Here is an 18,593-nt window from a genome sequence, read left to right on the forward strand (position 1 = left end):
TAAGGGTAGTTAAACAATGAAGTAACAAATATATTATTATTTTTTTATCAGTTCAGTGTAGGCCATTCAACTTTAAAGATGCATTAATAAAGTGGTTTACAAAGATCAGCAACATATATTTGATTTAAAAAAAAAAAAAACTAGGTATATTTATTTCAAAATTATAAGAAAGATATTTTGAGGTGAATGCACACAAACACAAAAGGTAAAAAAAATAAGTGCTGCTTTTCAACCTCAGTAATAATTACTTTGACTTACCAATCAAAGAATTCACTGGCAACACAGGGACTGTAAATCATTCAACCTGCTTTACAAATTTTCCCCATAGAAATACCAAAGAGCTACTCTGAGGAGTTTATTTTGATATCCGGATTCACGCACAGCGTGATATCACTGGAATACTTCCTGTCTGATTCCTCTTCTTCTCCTTCATGTTGACTGTGCAGGTCTGTCTCACTGTCTGCGTGCTTCCACATTTCGGTCTCTATGTCGTCCTTCTGCAGCCCCTGAGACCACATGGTGAAAATATTCCTTTTCCAAAATAAGAGAAAGAACAATCATGTTAGAAACACGACATACAAGGATTAATAGAAACATATTAAATTCTCTCTGAAATTCTTTCTCATCCTCTCTGAAATCAGTTTATTAATAAACTGTCTTCTGCTAAAAAGTACCAAGAGGAAAGATAGTTGTACTTGTGTCACCTCCAGTCTGTCAATAGCAATGAAACTAAATTTCTCCTCCATTCTGGAGACACTAAATCATTTGTTTGCTTACATTCTTCAGACAGCCCTTTCTGTTTCCAAATCATTACACGTTTCACTGAGAGGAAAGCTGTTTGACAACATGACTCACAGTTTGTAGTACCACACGATGCCTGCTGCTGTCAGGAGCAGAAGGATAATGCCAAGAATGATGAGCGTTGTAGGTACATCTGCAAAATGAAGGAAACGTTTACGAATTAAAATCAGATTTATATGTGCACTCATTCAAATTCAAGCTGCATTCATAAACAAATTAAAGAGAATTCATGTCCTCCTACATTTAATCCTGTGATGTCTTCCTTTTGCATTAATTTCTGATTTGTACATTGATTGGATATTTGTGATATATGATATTTGTAATTTACATTATTTCTTTAATTTAGTTTGTCTATGTTTATTGGTAATTTGTGATGTGTACATTAGCTAACTGGTCATTTCTGCTTTTTTACTGGTTAAAATGGGTTTTTCACATCAGTTGGTAACTGCTTGAATCAAACTCTGACAAACATGTTTGAGCAACTATAAAGGTTTCTGCTTCTATCACTTGTTGCCTCCTAGTGGCCAAAATTAGACAAATGCAGCTTTACAGTTGGCATTTAATTCAGGTTGGCATGGAACAGATTTTTATTCTGGTAAAGGAGATAAGATGTGATAAACACAGGTTTTCTCAAAATGAAATGGCCTTTGTCAACTTAACCAAGGTCGCTCCAGTGTACCTCCAAATCCACTTAAGGTTTAAATCTTACTGTGTAGAACCTGGAGCCCCGACCTCCAACTTACAAGTGTGTTATTATCCAGTTTGATTTGGATATACATAAACAGCCAAAACGCGGTTTCTGAAAAATGTACAATACTATATTTGCTTCATACGTATTATATTAATGATTCTTAAGTGTCAGAATATGTGAGCTGACTTTAAAATCAGGAGGTGGAGGGGACACAGGATGGCGTGACACCTCGGCGGGACACCTGCCAGGCTGCAGTGTTTAAGACCAACAAACAATACAACAGCTTGTTATTTGTGAGTCATTAGTGAATGTTAGTGACCTGTTGATCTCTTTCTTGACTCTTTTTCGCCTTCAAATATGTGTATTTTTTAAGGGATACATTACTGTTTCCATCAGGGATAGTGCCACAAAAAAATGCTTTTTTTTTTTTTTTTTGGAGACATTGCTTTCTGCTGGGCATTGTGCCCCTAACAAAATCTATTTTAAGCCATAACTTGATCTTTTCATAACCATAACAATAGACTGTACACACACACACACACACACACACACACACACACACACACACACACACACACACACACACACACACAAAGCCGTAACCCTATTATATACAGTCTATGACAGTGTTTTTGCACCTAACCAAACATTTAACACAACCTTATTGAAAAGTAAAGTTTCAATGAATCAAGTGCAATAAACATTATTTGCAGGTTTCTGTCTCTCCCCTCCCCAGATTGTTTTGCCTCTTCTTTGGAAAACTAATCAAGAGATCTTCACAACAACCTAAACCAATAGAAAATTTAAGAAGACAAGGTCTCACCTCCCAGAGAAGGTTTTGTAGAGTTTGTCGGCTGCAGCGTTGCTGACTTGGAGGAAACAGAGAAACTGGAGGCATGAGCAGAGGTAGAAAAGGCCAAACGGATGGTGACAGTTGGTTTTGAGGTGAGAGGGTGAGAAAGAGAAGTAGGAATATGGGTGGAGAGAGGCTTAGGAGTGGTGGTGGCTAAAATCCTAGGTGACCGTGTTGTCTGAAAGAGGAATTTGAAAGCTGAAGTGAAAGACGTCTGCTCAGAGAACTTTGTTGTCAGTGAAGGCGGAGACTTGGTTGTTGATCTTGGTGGAGATGTAGCAGGTGCTGAGGTTTGGGTCAGTGCTGTCGGTGTGGTGGAGAGAGCGGAGCTTTGTGGGCTGGCTGTTGATCTGTCTGGAGTTTCCTCTAAATCTGCAAGTGGTGAGCAGCAAAAGATTTCTGTTCCAGTCATTCAGTCACATACACAGCATGCAATGCAGTAAATAAAGAGTACCTGATGCATTGAAGCAGAAGACACCAAACATCTGTTCTGGCTTTGCGTACCACAGCACCACCCCAGTATTGCCCTTTCCACAGTTTTTGTCAGATGTAAGTCGTGGAACGACTGCGATCCGTTCAGCTATCCAGCCAAATCTGTTCAAACAGTGAATAAAGTGCAAACAATCCAATGAATGGATGCATTTAAAAACATGTGTCTACTTAGTTTATGCATAAATCTGTGTGGACCACCACTTCACCCCTTCACCCCTTTGAAAGCTTGACCTCACTTTTCTTGTGCTGCTCTCAAAAGCTTTTCCACAACTATTTAACCCTTTGAACTCTAAGCTAGTTGGTAAGATTTCCTTTAAAAAATGGAAAAAAGCAAAGAGCAACCTGATAAGAAATGTTCCACAAACTGCAAGAAATTAGTAGATTTAGAAAATTATTCTATAAAAGTGAGAGAACAATGTCGAGAGGGAAAAAAGGAAGAAAATTAAAGAAAAGATATATTTAGAATTATTTTAACAGTTATTCCTCAACACCAGAACAGTCGTCATGTGCTCTCAGCTTACTTGCATGTTTCTAGTCCGTGCTGCACTGCTCGCTCCATCTGGGCTCTGGTTGCTATGGTGACGTTCAGAAAAAGACAGGCAGCTCCCGCAGTAGTGAAGTTGAAGGTGTATTTTCCTCCTTCGATAAGCATGAAGACGCCTGCAGCTTTTGGACTTTGAGGGACTGTGGACATTTTTTTTAAAAGCACATATTTAGAAAGCATGCATCAACATCAACATGTCAGACTGAAAGATTATTAAGAGCTCTGTCACTAAGAACAACATTAATTCTGCACTAAATATAAAGTTCATACTTACATCTATGTAAACTGAAAGTATCACATCTTATAAAGGGTTACTGCCCTTTAAAATCATCATCTCTTGTGTTGATTCTGTCATTAATGAGAACACTTTAATCGAAAGTACATTATGTACTATATTCTGAAGTAAATAGTCCATAATATAGGTGCTAATAGGCCATGGATTATTGTGGGTGCAAAACATCAACAAAATAATGATAATTTTCCAAATTTAACTCATGATAATATTTGATAATTTTACATTTTTCAGTCTTTAATCCTTTAGTGTTTCCCAACTGGTGAGTAACGGTCCAAAATTGTGTTGCAGGGCCATTCTGAGTGCACTGCAAGTGACGTGTAAACATGTAAAGTTTGTGAAAACACACTTTATTTTGAAATACAGACCTACAGATTTTGTTATTGGCCTAATTTATCACACCAACTGTTTTTTGTTTTTTTTTTCTCCCTAGTACAGCAACTGTCTTATTGTCCTGTTCTTGGTATTACGTGGACTGTAAACATGTTGTGCCTTTGCAATGTTTTTATGCAGGTTGTTCTGTCTCTGGTGTTGAAGCACAATGTGCTCTTATTTTTGGTTGCAGTGCTATATATTTAATTGCAGGTTATTCTTGCAATATGCTTGTGTTCTGAGCCTGCGTGTTATTTACATTTTGTGAAATAAAACTGAATATGGTAATTTATCATTTGTGTGGACCTTAAACTAATGACAAAGCAGAAATCTGGACCACATGGCTGGACCAGTAGGAAACCACTGTTTTAGACCATAGTGACCATAGATATAATTTCTTAATGTCACAAAAAAAAAGTAACCAAGAAGATGAGACAAAAGTTGTAGCCAAAGCGTCCTAAAAATGTTCCTTTAACCATAAAAAGTCATGCATAAAATATATACATATATATATAAAAAAGTAAAATGTACATTCATGCATTCATATTTATTTCACACCAGCAAAGTAAAAAGAATCATAATGACAATGTTCCAGTATCTAAATGTGGTGCTCTACCTACATCAGAAACAAACAACTTACCTTTAATCAGACTGGTGTCAGACGCCAGCAAAAAGGCTGCAAAAGACAAAAGTAGGAGTTGAGTAAAAAAACTAAATCTTGCCATGTTTTTTGTAAAATACATGGAACTGAAGCGGCTGGAGGTAAAGGACCAAATAAGCGGATGGATCAGCCTCAGAACAAATGTGATGTGGATGAGATGAGGAAACAGGAAGCGGAGGTCAAATCTGCTGGACGCCCCTTTATGAGATAACATACACACACACACACACACACACAACACACAACACACAACACACAACACACACACTCTCTCTCTCACACACACACACACACACACACACACACACGCACAGGAGAAAGACCTTGACTCTCGGTGTGTTTGATCAAAAGCATTGTTGTTTGGGGTATCAAATCACAGACATATACAGCACATTCAACACCAAACTAGTTAAAAATAAAAACTAATTGAGGATTTCCAGGAAATATTAAAGCAGGACGACAGGAAACATCATCTTAAACTGGTGTTCTGAGAGAAATAAATAACAGGATACTCCTTTATCAAACTGGTGCCTTTTCTGTCAAACAGGGATGAAGAGATATACTTGAATAATGGTTTATTTTTTGGTTTGGAGTGTTTTTGCTTTGCCAGCATCTATCTTCCAGACCTATGTGTGCTCTGACAGGCTGGTCGGAAAGGGGACTTCCTCCACATTGTTCATGCATGTTTTCTTTCCGTTTTTTTAAAATTCACTTTCTATCATGTCTATCTGTCCTCCTGTTCTCTGTTCAACTGTGGTATTTGTCTATAATGTTTCTGCTGCACCACACTGCTCTCAGACCTAAAGGAAGAGCGCTCTATCATCTTCTGTTTGGCTTAAACTGTTGATGGCAAACTGTCTTTGATCTGTTTTCATGTTCTGAGTTGGAGGATCGAACCTCTCGCTCTGGCAGTGATGGGATGAGTTCACTTTACACACTGTTATGATCACTTTAAAAGGGATCATTCAGATTTTCTGTAGTGGGTTTGTATTTAAAATTATAGATTTGTTTTATATTATGAATCAAGTTTTTTTATTGTGGACCCCAGGAAGAGCAGATGCTACCCTGGTAATGTGCAAATGGGAATCCAAATGAATAAATAAATAAAGACCAGCAGCTCCTGCGAGCTAAAATGACGGTGAGTCTGGTGGACTTGACGAGATCATAGACAGAGAACTAATGTCATTAATGGCTTTCCCATCAGATATCACTGTCTACAGCGAGGTAAAGCAGTGAAAATACTCTCAATATAATAATTAAACTGATTTTTATTTAGGTGGCCCTTTTGTTGACATCACCTTTACTTCTTATTTGCCAGGGGTCCTACAGAGCCTAATGCTGTAAGTGTACTGCTACCAAACAGCCCAGTCACCAGGAGAAACTGCTGGCATTTTACATCTATGTTACATTCATACATTTCATACCCACCATTCTATAAAATTACATTTTTTTATGTCACTTAACCGCTTTCTTATCGACATTTTGTGGCAAATGTAATCGCTGCCTGGATTAAGTTCAGAGGTTTTGGTCAGATAACGCAGCACACAGTCATGTCTCGTGTGGGCTTCACTGGGAGGTGGCTGCGTGGGATGGTGGAGTTAGGAAGTGCAGGACTGTGACATCAGAACACTGGGTTCACATCCAGACTCCTGTCTTGGGTTTGGGCAAAAATATATTGTAATGTAAACTGTAAAACAAAATAATGCTGTAGTCAGTAGAAAGCATATAGCAAGACTGCCTAATCTTGCGGGAAAAGTAATGTTCAAACGTACCTTGTCAGTGTTTCTAGTGTGAGGTAGTTCTGAGCTGACTTTGGGAGGCGGCGGAGATGGTGGACAGCGTGTCACCTGGTGAGATGGTTGTCAAGCTGCAGACCACTGTTGAAGACCAATAAACAACAAATCAGTTTGCTTTAAGTGAGACATAGGCAGCATTTCCAGCCATGATAGTGACATCAAAAGTGGGCCGTTTAAGCCAAAGCTGAACTTTTCCTAATCATAACCATGTGGTTTCTGCACCCAAATAAACCACACGTTAACCACAGTATGGTGAAATGTACAGAAACGTGAAGTTTCCGCTACATATAAAACAAACGTACCCGTGGTTTGCAGAAACATACAACACAACACTTATTCTGGTGAATGGGTTGTACTACAGCTATTTCCAATAAATTAAAAAAAAAAATCAACCTCTTTTCTTTTCTTTTGTCATTGAAGACATAAATTATTCCTTCATTTGTTCCTATCTGTGCTGTAGCAACACCTGAGAATGTAAATTACAGCAAAGTGTGCAAACAATCTGTCAGCTAAAGTTACGTAGTGTGACATCAGATGTGTTTTGACTCCTTCAGTTCACTGACCAGACAGGACAGGTGAGATTATCACCCAGGGAAAGTTGGTGATTGCCTTAGAGCTCCGAGTGCCCCAAGTTTGGGTTTGTTAGAATATGATTTAATCTAATTCAGGCAAATAACTGGTAAAATGCACCACTAAAACTTAATATGAACTGAAAGGGTCTAAATGTGTTTCCTCCATTTCAAGTTCTTTAGAAGCTGCTTCTCATACAGCTTGTATAAAAATCTAGTTTTTAAGTTTAATTTTAAGTTCTGAAGGTTCAGTGTATAAGATTTTAGGGGGATATATCAGCAAAAATAAAATATAATAAAATAAGTTTCCTTTCTTTAATTTCGAATAAACTAAATAATCCCATCAAAACAAGAACTTTCATGATTTTTTCCCTCATGATGAGACGTTCATATCTACACAGGCACAGACTGTCAAAAACAAATCAAATCCATCCTCACTCTAAATTGTCAGAACTTGTTTGTTGAATACTGACAACAGATATGATTTGTACTGACATCATTTTTATGAGCTTTTAATAAGAAGTTAAATTTTGCAATTTCATTATTCAGATATACTTTTGAAGCTTTTGTGGCAGAAAATCATTGATAAAATGATACTGAAATCAAACATCTTTCTCTATTCAATCAGTGCTTAATATTTTTACCTTATTACAGCAACTCTGGATCAAAATCCTGCATGCTCATCTAATCTGTGGACGCCTGTCTTAGGAAACCTGACCATGGGAGTAATAGAGGTCTGTTGGTTAAGTGTATTTACAGTCCCATGCTGACAGTGTGGATGTTTTAATGTACAGCAGTGCAGGGAGTTCCACATGTCCTACTTTCACGACTCGGTGCATATCGTGTGAATAATGAAGCTCCCTCTCTGCTTCGGGCTGCAGCGTGGTGGGGCTGTAAGGGATACAGCGCTGAAACACAGATAGGAGCTGGAGGAGAAGCTAATTGGTCACACTTCTGTGGCCATGAAGAATATAAGCCTCAATTTTATCCACAGGGAGAGAAAAGCATAATTCAGTGATAAAAGTGTGACAGTTTCCTTCACACAGCCTGATTTTAGAAAGTCGTCCTCTTTAGGGATAAGAGGAAACTGTAATTAAAACAGTTTTTCTGAGGTCACTGGTCCAAAGCCAATTAAATACTGTCAAATAATGTACTTTTTCAAAATGTCTCTTAAAGCTACTTAGGCTTAAAATAAATATATATATTCAGTTAATGGGGTTTATTATGGTCACTGTTCTTTTAATTTTGTCATTCACTGTAATCATGAAGGAACGCTCTTCAGGAAAGCCTTGATGCATATTAACATTCATGCCATAAAGCTATTCAGTTGAAAAAATTTAAATGCTATTTAGCCTTGTTTTTCCTGGATTTTTCTTAGATTTTTTAACATGTATTTTACAGACACATTTTTCATAGACTTTTTGTGATACTTTGAGTTTAATTTTTCTAGCTATACTGATTTATTGCATATATTTAATTATTTTTATATTTTGTTTTCCTGTGATTATAAAAATAAATGCAGTAATTTACTGAGAAGTGTTTTTTTATGTTGAAATTCCACATCATAATCCTGATATTGTCACTTTGAGGTGGTAAACTTTGAGGTAGTAAACTCAGTGGTAAAAATGTATTTTTACCACTGAGTTTGGCTGATGATTCAAATAATGGAAATTATCTAATCATATTATCACTTGTAATTCTCACTCATCTTTTATTATTTAATATTTGTTCATTTTCTCTTTATTTGTGTTTTTCTGCATTTTTATCAATTGATCTGTTATTGACAGAGTGATTCACTTATTGAATAAATGTGAAATTGACAAAAAAATGACTAAAAAATGACCCATGTGAACATTTTCTAGTCTGGTGTTCCTATCAACAGGACAGCATCATCTGATCCATGTGATTCTTCTCTAATCTGCCATCACTATGTTTAAGGTTTGGTCAGGCTTAGGCACAAAAACTTCTTCACCTTTAGTCCAGGTTAAACCAACGCTGATGGGAGACATGATATGAACAGTGGTCCTCCATGTCAAAGTAAAAACACTGCATTATGGCACCTTTGGTTTTCTGTTCTTTTCAAATCTCATAGCAGTAATGGTGGAGAAATGCCCCTCACACATTGCCTTTATCTATCATGTGATTAAAAAAAGCAAAATAGCAATTTTGTCATGAAGTCAATAAAAGACATCCTGTTTTTGACTTCATTTGAGTCCCGGTCACCACGAGCCCCGTCACTCTTCGCCCCCGCTGCTCTGTCCAACTCAGGCCTGAAGATTGGCTCTGGAGTCCGAGGTTGTGAACTTTCTTACATTGCCACTGCTGCTGAAATTTCTGTGCAGACCAGTGTGACTTAACACGTGAAAATGCGGATTACATTCCACCGAACAAAAGATAAAAAGGGCCCTCATACCAAAACTCAGAGGCGGCTTGCTTCTGTCCCGTGCAGGTTCGTCCTATCATGTTACCTTATGAATAATGAATGATGGCAGGTTGGTGATAGGATCCACCCAATGAACTAGAGAACTTCATTCACATCGCATTCTGAACACACACTGGGAGCCCGACTGCTCATTTGAGATACGGTGAAGTAACATTTTAAAAAAGCTGCACCAATCTGGTTTTGAAATGTCACTCAAAGCCAAATCTCACACCGACCTGCAAACGGCTGGGAAGTCCTCATTGGATGACAGCCTGTACAAGTCTTTCTCCATGAGCAGCAGTAACGTCAACAGAGGCAGCCGCTTCGGGAACGGGACAGTCGAGGAGGTCAAAGGTCTCTCCAGGCCAACCAGGAGGCCCGTACGGGCAGTCAGACCGGTCAGCGCCATCAGCTCTAACAGCTCCTTCCTTCAGATCAACCATCTGCAGGGAGAGCTGGTCAGAAAGAGGAAGGTAAGGAGGTAGAGAGGGTGAGCAGTGGTGTGTTGGATCCTCAGACTGTACAACCATCCTCAGAAATTGTTAAACTTTTTAAACTCCCAGTGACCTACAGGAGAAAATATCGCATTTCCAATCACTTTAGTGGGATACTGTGCAAATACTACAACTAAACTCAACCTTTAGGAATGTTGCAGGAATATCAAAGTTATATTAATCCTATGTATTAATCCTGTGTAGAAGAGGCAGTGGGGCTACCCATCTGTGTTTATATTGGTTCCCTATAAGCCTCACTTTCACTCTGAATTCTGTCCGACACCGGGCACGATCTCCGGAGACAATGAAGACTTGATTTAGGGCACAAGGGAAGTGTGTCAACCATTGTAGAGCCAAAACAGGAAAAGGATAGCGCTTTTATTTTCTCCTGCAGCTATTGGTAGCTGTCCTTAGTGCAATGTTGTGGTGGTGGTCTGATATATTCTGAATATATCTGAATAAAAATTCTTCTGGCTCTAGACTAAGATTTGTCTCTAAACACAGCTAGAGTCAAGTGAGTGGCTGCTTATGGATCACACACGTAGACTTGTCATGTCATTTCACAAAAAGGGAAAATCGAGGTTCCTAAAAAGAGAATAAAAAGCGATGGCAAAGAAAGCAATCTGACTTTGTAAAAAAAAAGAAAAAAAATCTGTAAAGGTGCGTAACAAAGGGCACAGAGGGCCCAGAATACTGTGCTACGCCGTTGTCAGTTACCAAAGGGGATCAGTGTAAATTCTTTGCGGTTACTATCCCCAGTAGCGGAAATGGTGGATGGTGTAACAACCAATGTAACTGTGGGATTTGGCTCTGAAGAACCCGGAAAGTGATCTCATTGTCTTTGCGACAGCAGCGCCGTTGATAATACCGTTCAAAATTGCCAGGGTAGCAGGTAGGTCACAAGTTTAAATGTTCATCAAACCATAATATTAAACCCAAAATGATAAGTGATGGTGAGAATTGATGTTAAAAAAAATGTATTATTTGCTTTGATAAGTGGGGAAAAAATTGTAAAAAATGATAGTTGGAGTGAGGAATATCTTGCTGACTTATATCAGTCAGTGTCAATGTGAACTTTCCTCAGGAATGTGAGGATCTGAGAAAAGAAAACAAGTACTTATCAAATGAGATCCACATGGAGCGGATCATGATGCGCACAGAAAACGAGCTGACCATGAGGAACCTCAGGAACCTGAACCAGGAACTGCAGGCTCAAGTCAAAGAGGTACATGCAAACACTGGACATAAGAATAACCCTCTGAAACATCAGTTTGCTTATGCTGAATTAAGACGCCTTTCATGTGCATTTAAACCTTTGAAACCTGAGCAAATTGGTTTGATTTCTTTTAAAAAGATGGCCAAAAAATTAATTTTAAAATCAAGAGAAAGGGAGGAAAAAATATTAGAAGTTGATAATAATTTGAAAATTAGGATGACATGTCCAGAAAACTATACTTAGATTTATCAACTCCCCTTTTTTTAAAAAAAATCTCTTTCCTCTTTTTTTGGGGGTGGGATAAATTCTAGGTAATTTTCTCATGATGTAGAACTTTTGCACATCTTCTTGAAAAAAATCAAGCCAGTTTGCTTAGTTTTAAACAGTTGAACAGACAGATTGAAAAAATGAACTTTCTCTCCTGAGCACTGATTAAAAAGAAGCTATAGGCCTAGCTCTTTGAAAAACCCCACCAGTATTGATTTGAATTAATAAAGATGCAGAAGATGCTGCGATATCCTAACTTTCAGTTTGTGTGAGTAAAGTTCTGAAAGCCCTGGATCCTACATTTCCCATAATGCAACCAACGGCCAATTTTCAATGTCCGCTAACACAATAATCTGTGATAAAGTCATTGCCCCCAAACAACCACAAAAAACACACAAATCTGCTTTCTGAGTGGTACATGGACTTACATAAACTGACTTGATGTAATAATAGATGGAGTCCCCCTTTAGTGCAAGAAAAAGGCAGCATCTGATACATTTTCCGATTATATTTAGTCTCATATGATGGTGGTGATTTTACACAAATGTATAAAGGAATTTCATGTAGCACCATTAACCTATATCCATTCACGTCACAGAGTAGCTCACTGTGTTTGGAGTCATATTACATCGAGAAACAAAGGCAGGCGTGTAAAGTTTCCTGACCCAGTCACCACGGTATACACCGACCTCTCTTTCTGACCCCCATCAGCTGAAGCAGAGAGTGTATCAGAGCCAGCAGAGGGCAACGTTGTGCTCACGAGCTGCAGATGAGGCGGAGGAGTCAAGAGGGGAGGCAGAGAAAAGCAGGGCCCTTGCCGAGGCTCGGGCCCTCGGGTGTCAGCGGGACAAGGAGGCAGCAGAGGCCGACAGGAGCCGCCTGAGTGAAGAACTGCAGCAGCTTAAAAAAGAGGTACACAGTCAGACACAGGTATTGCCGGCTGATCAGCACAGTCACCTTTAACATCAGAACAGAGATAATTAGAGACAGCTATTAGTGTAACTATAGTACAACATGTAATCTATACACTGCTTGGGTGCTCCATTATGTTACACTGAAACGTCTTCCTAGATTTCAGCAGGTAGTTTCTGCAAAAGTACATTTATATTTAAAATACGCACAAAAAAACTTAAATAGAAGCGTCAAAGTCAAAAGTTATCAAATTAATGACAAAATGTCAAAAAAGTGGAACTGCCAGCTGCTTTAGGACAAAGGACCTCAAAGACGTCACAAGGCTACCCACTGCCTGCCTTAAAAATAAACAGTACAATTTTGGAATTCTGTGTTACACTTGAGGCCAGCTGAGTGGCAGTACATGGGTGATGTGGTCTATCTTTTCAGTGCCAGTCAAAAAAAAGAACATTAGTTTTCATGGACTGAGAGGAAAGACTTCACAAATATGTATACAAATAAACAAATTATGAAAAATCATCATCATTTCCATGATTATGTATTGATGAGCAGAGCAATGAACCTCAGATGAAATCTTTTTAACCAGATTGGATGTGGAATATTTTTTGCACACTTTTCCCACAGAGTTCCTTCTCTCCGTAACCAGCATCGATATCATCTCAATCAGCCAGGGCACGAACAGGGTATAAAATTATCAGCGGACTAAATCGACTTAATTAGGGCCTGTGACATTCATTTTGCATTTTCTCCTTCTGTAGCAAACTGATCTGCAGCTTTTATTGGCACAAACGGAAAAAAGTTACTTTGAAACCAAGCTGAAGCTGGACAAGGTGTCTGGGGAGAAACAGGCTCTGCTGCAGGAGCACAGGAGCCTGGAGGGAGACAGAGAAGACCTCCGATACAAGCTGAGACAGACCACAGAGGAAAATGTCCAAATTAAACAAAGGTCAGTATATTTCATGGGCACCAGGCTGTGTACCCAAAGTACATTTTGGGACCTCAAAGCTGTGCTAGGCAAATAAAAAAACACAGCATTAAAAAGGCCTGCAACAGGAGACATCGCAAAAAATAACAAGAAAATTGCCAGAAAATAAGCCAGAAAAAAAGATCAGCTACTGTAGCTAGCTGTTACTTTACTTTGAACATATCTTTTTTTTTTTTAAATATAATTTTGTAATAATTTGCACCCTATAAATATAGATTTTTAGGTTATGTCACCATTTGTTGGACATTGCTTGCCAAGTAGGCCATTGCATTTTTCCCCATGCTTCTGAAAGAAATCAAACTAATTTGCTCAGGTATCAAGTTAGACTGACTGGACCAGAGGGGAATGATTAAAGGTTCATAATGTCACCTAGCTTTAAAAATGGGAATAGTTAAACAGCAAGGTTGAATGTCAAACCTGATTGTTGCCCGTTATCAACAAAGACTATGCTGGGAAAGTATTCCACCTATAGGAAGCAATAAATCAGCACACTATACGATGTAACTCTAAGGAAAATCCCAACAAGAAGACACTGCATTAACATGATGAGATTTTAGTGAGAGGAGGGTCCAGATTCATGCATGCACCTGGTTTCTTTATGTTTTCTCTAGCATTTTTGACAGTCCTGTGCTGCATCATACATTTACTTTACAAGTAAATGAGCTCCATTTAAGCTCACATTTTTCAGTAACCAGAACGGACATATTCTCTCCTGCTGAGAGCAAAGGTGGGAGCATAAATTGTAAAAAGGAACATCAGATCACATGAACTGCTGCACATCTAATCTAAACACCGTTTTTCTCAAAACCTGGGGTATCAAAGCAGACAGCACGGCTAAAAAGTGGACAAGAAGACTGTATATGGGAAAACAAGGTTTGACTGGAGGATGGAGGAGCTGAAAAGAATGCGGAGGAGACAAGGGAAGTGAAGGATAAAGCAGACTTAAAGGGAGGTGGCAGAGGAGGAAAACAGTAGAAACAGATCTTTTTAATTATCTTTAAGAAAGATGAATGTCAGAGAGGGCTGTTTGATTCTGAGACGAGTTTCACAAGATATAGGGTGGAATTAAAACACTCCCTTAAAAGTAAAAACCCCATTAAATCACATTTCTTTATATTGAGTGTTCGTGAACTTGGGCAATTCTTCAAGGAAAGATGGGGGGGGGGTGTGTCCTTAATGCAGATGTGCTTAGTTAGTATAAATGTATCCAAAAACCCATGACTGGGCGGCACAGGCTCACCAATTAGGTTTAAGTTTCCATCTGATAGCTTGTTTCTCTGATAACTGGGTGACATTTTGTTTGTTTTTGTATCTGCATGAAAGTAAATGTCTGATTTTTATTTTTCAGGGAAACAAGTGTAGTTGTGACACACACAGCAAAAGATTGGAAAAAGGGAGGATGAAAATGGAAAGCAATTAAGTATGGCTGAGCCCAAAGTTTTTTTTGGATGTTATTTGAGTCATTTGTTCACAGTGAGATTAATTTGAGGTGCAGAGCGATGACGTCTGAGGAAGAGAGCAAAAAGGCCTGCCAGGCTCAGCAGGAAGCCGAGGCTGAGAAGCGTCTGGCTGAGAAGGAGAGACAGGAGAGAACAGCCGAATGTCTCAACTGGAGGGAGAAACACCAAGAAATAGCCGACAGGTTCAGAGCTCAGGAGGACCTGAAGACTCTGAGGCAGAACAAAGCGGTAAGAAAGCATCCACGACAGCCAGTTTTTGTTCATCAAAGCTAACTACAACTGATCCTTCAAGAGAACACACTTCAGGAGATCACTGTGTGCTGAATAAGGAAAAAGAAACAGGACCGAAGATAGAACCCTGGTGTACTCCAAATTACAGCACGGCATGTGAAATTTAAAACTCAGTTTAAAAAGTGCTTCACAACAAATGCAAAAAAATAAGTAATAATAATAATAATAAAGATAAAAAAATAAAAAATGCACCAGGAGTTAGCTGACAGGTTCAGAGCTTAGAAGGACCTAAAGCAGAACAAATCAGAATGAAAGTATCCTTGACTGCAATTTTTGTTTATCACACATCTTTACCTACAGTCTGTGATTTGACCTGTAGCTGAAAAGCAGTGAAATGGCCCAGGATGAACTGTAGAATACAGAATTCTACAAAAAAATTTAAATGGAAAACACTGAATTTGCGGGGTAAAAAAAAAAAAAAAATAGAAAAAATAAAATTTATTTCACTGGGCCCTACACACGTGTTGAGGGAGATAAGAAAGATGTCGCCCAAGTGCTTATCTATGTGGAAGTGACTCAGATTGTAGTCCAATTCACACCCAAGTCTTGTAAAATATGAACGAAAGGCTTCATGTTGCACTGTGATAAAAATGTCAGAACACTGCAGAAGCTGAGGCGTCATCTGCTTGTAAAGACTTCAACATGTTTAATCGCGTAAAACATTTTGGATTTTTAGTGTTATGTGATTAAAAACAAAGGTGAATGAAATACAACCTTGGAGAAGTTAACTGTAATTGTTGTTTGTGCAAATGGACGTTTAGTTTCATAATTTTTTGTACTATTAAAAATTACTTCTAAGTCAGCTGTCATTTTTGTGTTTGCTTTTTCTAACAGTGTCAAGCCAACATCAAGAGTTATTTCCTCTGCATGACAGAAAGTGATCAGAGAGTTAAAATTCTCAAAAATCAAGATGGCACCCCAAGAAACTTTACGGTGAGATGACACAACAGCTGTGTCCATAATGTTCATGAATAATGTATTAAAAGCAAAACAAAATAACTCACCGGTAGTGGTGTTATGTGATTTGGTTCAGGAGGGAGACCCTGTGTACATCTCCAACCCAGAGTCCAGTCCTGAAGAGCCTGAGAGGAGTTCATCCAGGTAACGCTGAGGCCACCAGGGGGCTCTAAAACTGCTTATTTCTCTCAGGTGGAAATCTTTCATCTCCAAACTGTCAACCCTCAGGAACAAAACATAATGTTGTGGTTAGATTATACTTTTGGCACTGTTATCCAAAGGGTTTAAGGGTCTCATACAGTGATACTCAGTTTTAAGCCCACAGCCCAAATCATCCCCCCCCAAATCATTTTCTAATCCACAATTAAAATTCAAACTGGGAATTGTTTTGGTACTTTTCATGTGCAAAAGGTACCAGAATGCACAAAACAGCATAAAAATAGAGCTTGTTCATTAAAAAAAAAATAAATAAAAAAGTATCGGGTCTCCATTCGACAGGGATAAGTCATGTATCAATTCAACGATTTGTTTTGTCTAGTTCGGGTAAAATGATTGTTTTCAGATAAAACTGCTCTGATTTCTTAGGTTCTTGCTTTGAAGAATAAGCTGAGTTAACAGCTGAAAACCCGGTGCTCTTTGGATGCTGCCTTTTTCTTTTTTAATATTAAATACCAAAAACTTGGAGTAACACTGGAGGACAGAAAAATGTGAAAGGCCAATTTAAAGGTTTCTCCCCTGAGCGAGATCTGTTGCATTTTAAATGATGAATAACTTACTCAATTTTAATAACTTTTCTCAGGACAATGTTCAGGGTCTCTGCCCCACACATGGGGAGGGATCTGGGCCCAAGTCACTTCGATGAGCTGCCCGCCTTCGGAGGGGAGCGTCCTGACTCTGCTCCTCTGCGCAGAAGCAGGAAGGTGGTGGAATACTTCTGGATTCCTACAGACCAGGAATAGCTGACGGTTAACATTTTGTCATAGTAAAGAAAGGTGAAACTTGCCCTGCTTGGTTGTGACAGCAGGCTGAGGGGAATTTTCATGGTTTTGTAAAAGTTAAAGAGGAACAAATGACTGTTGTTCGGGAAAATGCTGACTTAAGATACTCAAACCTTCAGGGTCCTGGTCCAGTCTCCACCCGCCAGCCTGCCGTCCATCAGCACACAGCCCCAATCAACTCCTCCGGCCTCCACAGTCACACATGATGTCATTACACACAACCAGTTTCCATTACTTTTCAAAAGCTTTTAATGATTTTTACTTATTCCATGACTTCTTCAGTTCTGGAAAACAAGATCTGTGACTTTTCAAGGTTTTCCATGACCATGGGAATCCTGCAAAGGAATAAACATTACTGCATTTATTCAGTGGGCAGCATACACCCTGGTAGTAAACCCAAAATTAACAAAATTTTTTAGGGTATGCATCAGGTGAGCAATTGTCATTGGCCTGAATACGTACCATCTTAGGGTCCGGTATCCAGATCCAATAATACCTCCACGATGTAGACATAAACAGCTCATTCCAAGATGATGGACGATAACTCGATGATTTTTAGTTTTATGTGATTAAACACCATAAAAACATTATATTATGTTCCATTTCTGCCGATATATCCTCCTAAGTCCTTTAAAATTGACAGGTACACTACGTATTTATATTTAGATGGGCAACTGGCTAGATTTACAGACTCACTGAATTGCAAATTCAAGTACTTTAAGTTACTTTCAGGGTTTTGATTCAAGTACTCATAAGCCAAAGGCATGCTCTTCTTTTAAAGCATTTTGTATAACATTGGTTAAATGTATAGTCCAGAATCATGCCTTGGTTTTCACTTACTAGAGTGTGGCTGAGAAGAGAAGCTATATTAGATACAAGCATTAAAAATGAAGAAACAATGATTTCTAAAGAACTTTGATAACCTATACACCAGAGTGATGGCAGTGATACTCAACTTACAGCCCGTGGGCCAAACCTTGCCACAAGTAGGGTGCCATGTTCCCCCCCACCACCCAGTTTCTAAATCAAAATAAAATAATTCACACTGGGAATTGTCTTTGTACTTTTAGTATACCTGAGGTGCCAAAGTGCATAAAACAGCATAAAAATGCAGCTTGTTTATTAGAAAAATGGCCTGTGGAGGGTCCCCGGACCCCCAAACAGAGGTCCTCCTAAAGCCCCTGATGTCCTGAAATCACAGAAACATCCCAAAATTCTAGAAACGCTCTAAAATGCTAGAAACAAGTAAAAAATCTTTGAAATGTCCTAAAATCTTAAAAATGCCTAAAAATCATAGGAACATCCAAAATTCGTAGAAAGATCCCATCGTCCTAAAATCCTAGAAACATGTATGGGGCGGCTGGCCCCTTGCCTCCTGTCAAAGTGGCCCTAAGCAAAGCAAGTTGAGTATCCTTGTGTTATGGTATATGGACAAGGAGTGTGAAAATTAGGTTGGGGTCATTTCAGAATTAAAAGTTTGTTATAGAGTGTTAAGTATTTGATGCCGAGTTAATAAAAAA

At 38.7% G+C, this 18,593-nt stretch overlaps 2 protein-coding genes across 2 annotated transcripts; one reads left to right on the forward strand and one right to left on the reverse strand.

The window, feature by feature from the left end:
• Positions 1 to 31: 31 nt before the first annotated feature.
• lyve1b (lymphatic vessel endothelial hyaluronic receptor 1b) lies at positions 32 to 4,851 on the reverse strand. Its single transcript, XM_042496252.2, has 6 exons — positions 4,686 to 4,851; positions 3,359 to 3,521; positions 2,800 to 2,939; positions 2,316 to 2,717; positions 856 to 934; positions 32 to 531 (listed from the first exon to the last, which is right to left on the reverse strand). The coding sequence occupies exons 1-6, from the start codon at positions 4,786 to 4,788 to the stop codon at positions 342 to 344; spliced, it is 1,077 nt and encodes a 358-aa protein (XP_042352186.2). The 5' UTR covers positions 4,789 to 4,851; the 3' UTR covers positions 32 to 341.
• Positions 4,852 to 10,987: 6,136 nt separating this feature from the next.
• LOC148189181 (uncharacterized) lies at positions 10,988 to 18,481 on the forward strand. The gene is made up of 7 exons (XM_088080195.1): positions 10,988 to 11,212; positions 12,182 to 12,382; positions 13,141 to 13,328; positions 14,842 to 15,055; positions 15,953 to 16,051; positions 16,152 to 16,219; positions 16,875 to 18,481. Exons 1-7 carry the CDS (start codon positions 11,123 to 11,125, stop codon positions 17,032 to 17,034), a joined length of 1,020 nt encoding a protein of 339 aa, XP_087936321.1. The 5' UTR covers positions 10,988 to 11,122; the 3' UTR covers positions 17,035 to 18,481.
• The last annotated feature ends 112 nt before the right edge of the window (positions 18,482 to 18,593 follow it).

The sequence above is a fragment of the Plectropomus leopardus genome, chromosome 7 (assembly GCF_026936395.1).
Source record: "Plectropomus leopardus strain MGB_pleo_1.0 chromosome 7, ASM2693639v1, whole genome shotgun sequence".
Lineage (NCBI taxonomy): Eukaryota > Metazoa > Chordata > Actinopteri > Perciformes > Serranidae > Plectropomus > Plectropomus leopardus.

Excerpts from the sequence above, each read along its gene's own strand:
- LOC148189181 (XM_088080195.1), top strand. The coding sequence starts at position 11,123 with ATGGAGCGGATCATGATGCGCACAGAAAACGAGCTGACCATGAGGAAC. Across the intron at positions 11,213-12,181 it reads TGCAGGCTCAAGTCAAAGAG|CTGAAGCAGAGAGTGTATCA; the intron begins GTACATGCAAAC and ends GACCCCCATCAG. Across the intron at positions 15,056-15,952 it reads CTCTGAGGCAGAACAAAGCG|TGTCAAGCCAACATCAAGAG; the intron begins GTAAGAAAGCAT and ends TTTTTCTAACAG.
- lyve1b (XM_042496252.2), bottom strand. The coding sequence starts at position 4,788 with ATGTATTTTACAAAAAACATGGCAAGATTTAGTTTTTTTACTCAACTC. Across the intron at positions 2,940-3,358 it reads CACGGACTAGAAACATGCAA|ATTTGGCTGGATAGCTGAAC; the intron begins GTAAGCTGAGAG and ends CTGTTTGAACAG. Across the intron at positions 935-2,315 it reads TACAAAACCTTCTCTGGGAG|ATGTACCTACAACGCTCATC; the intron begins GTGAGACCTTGT and ends TTCATTTTGCAG.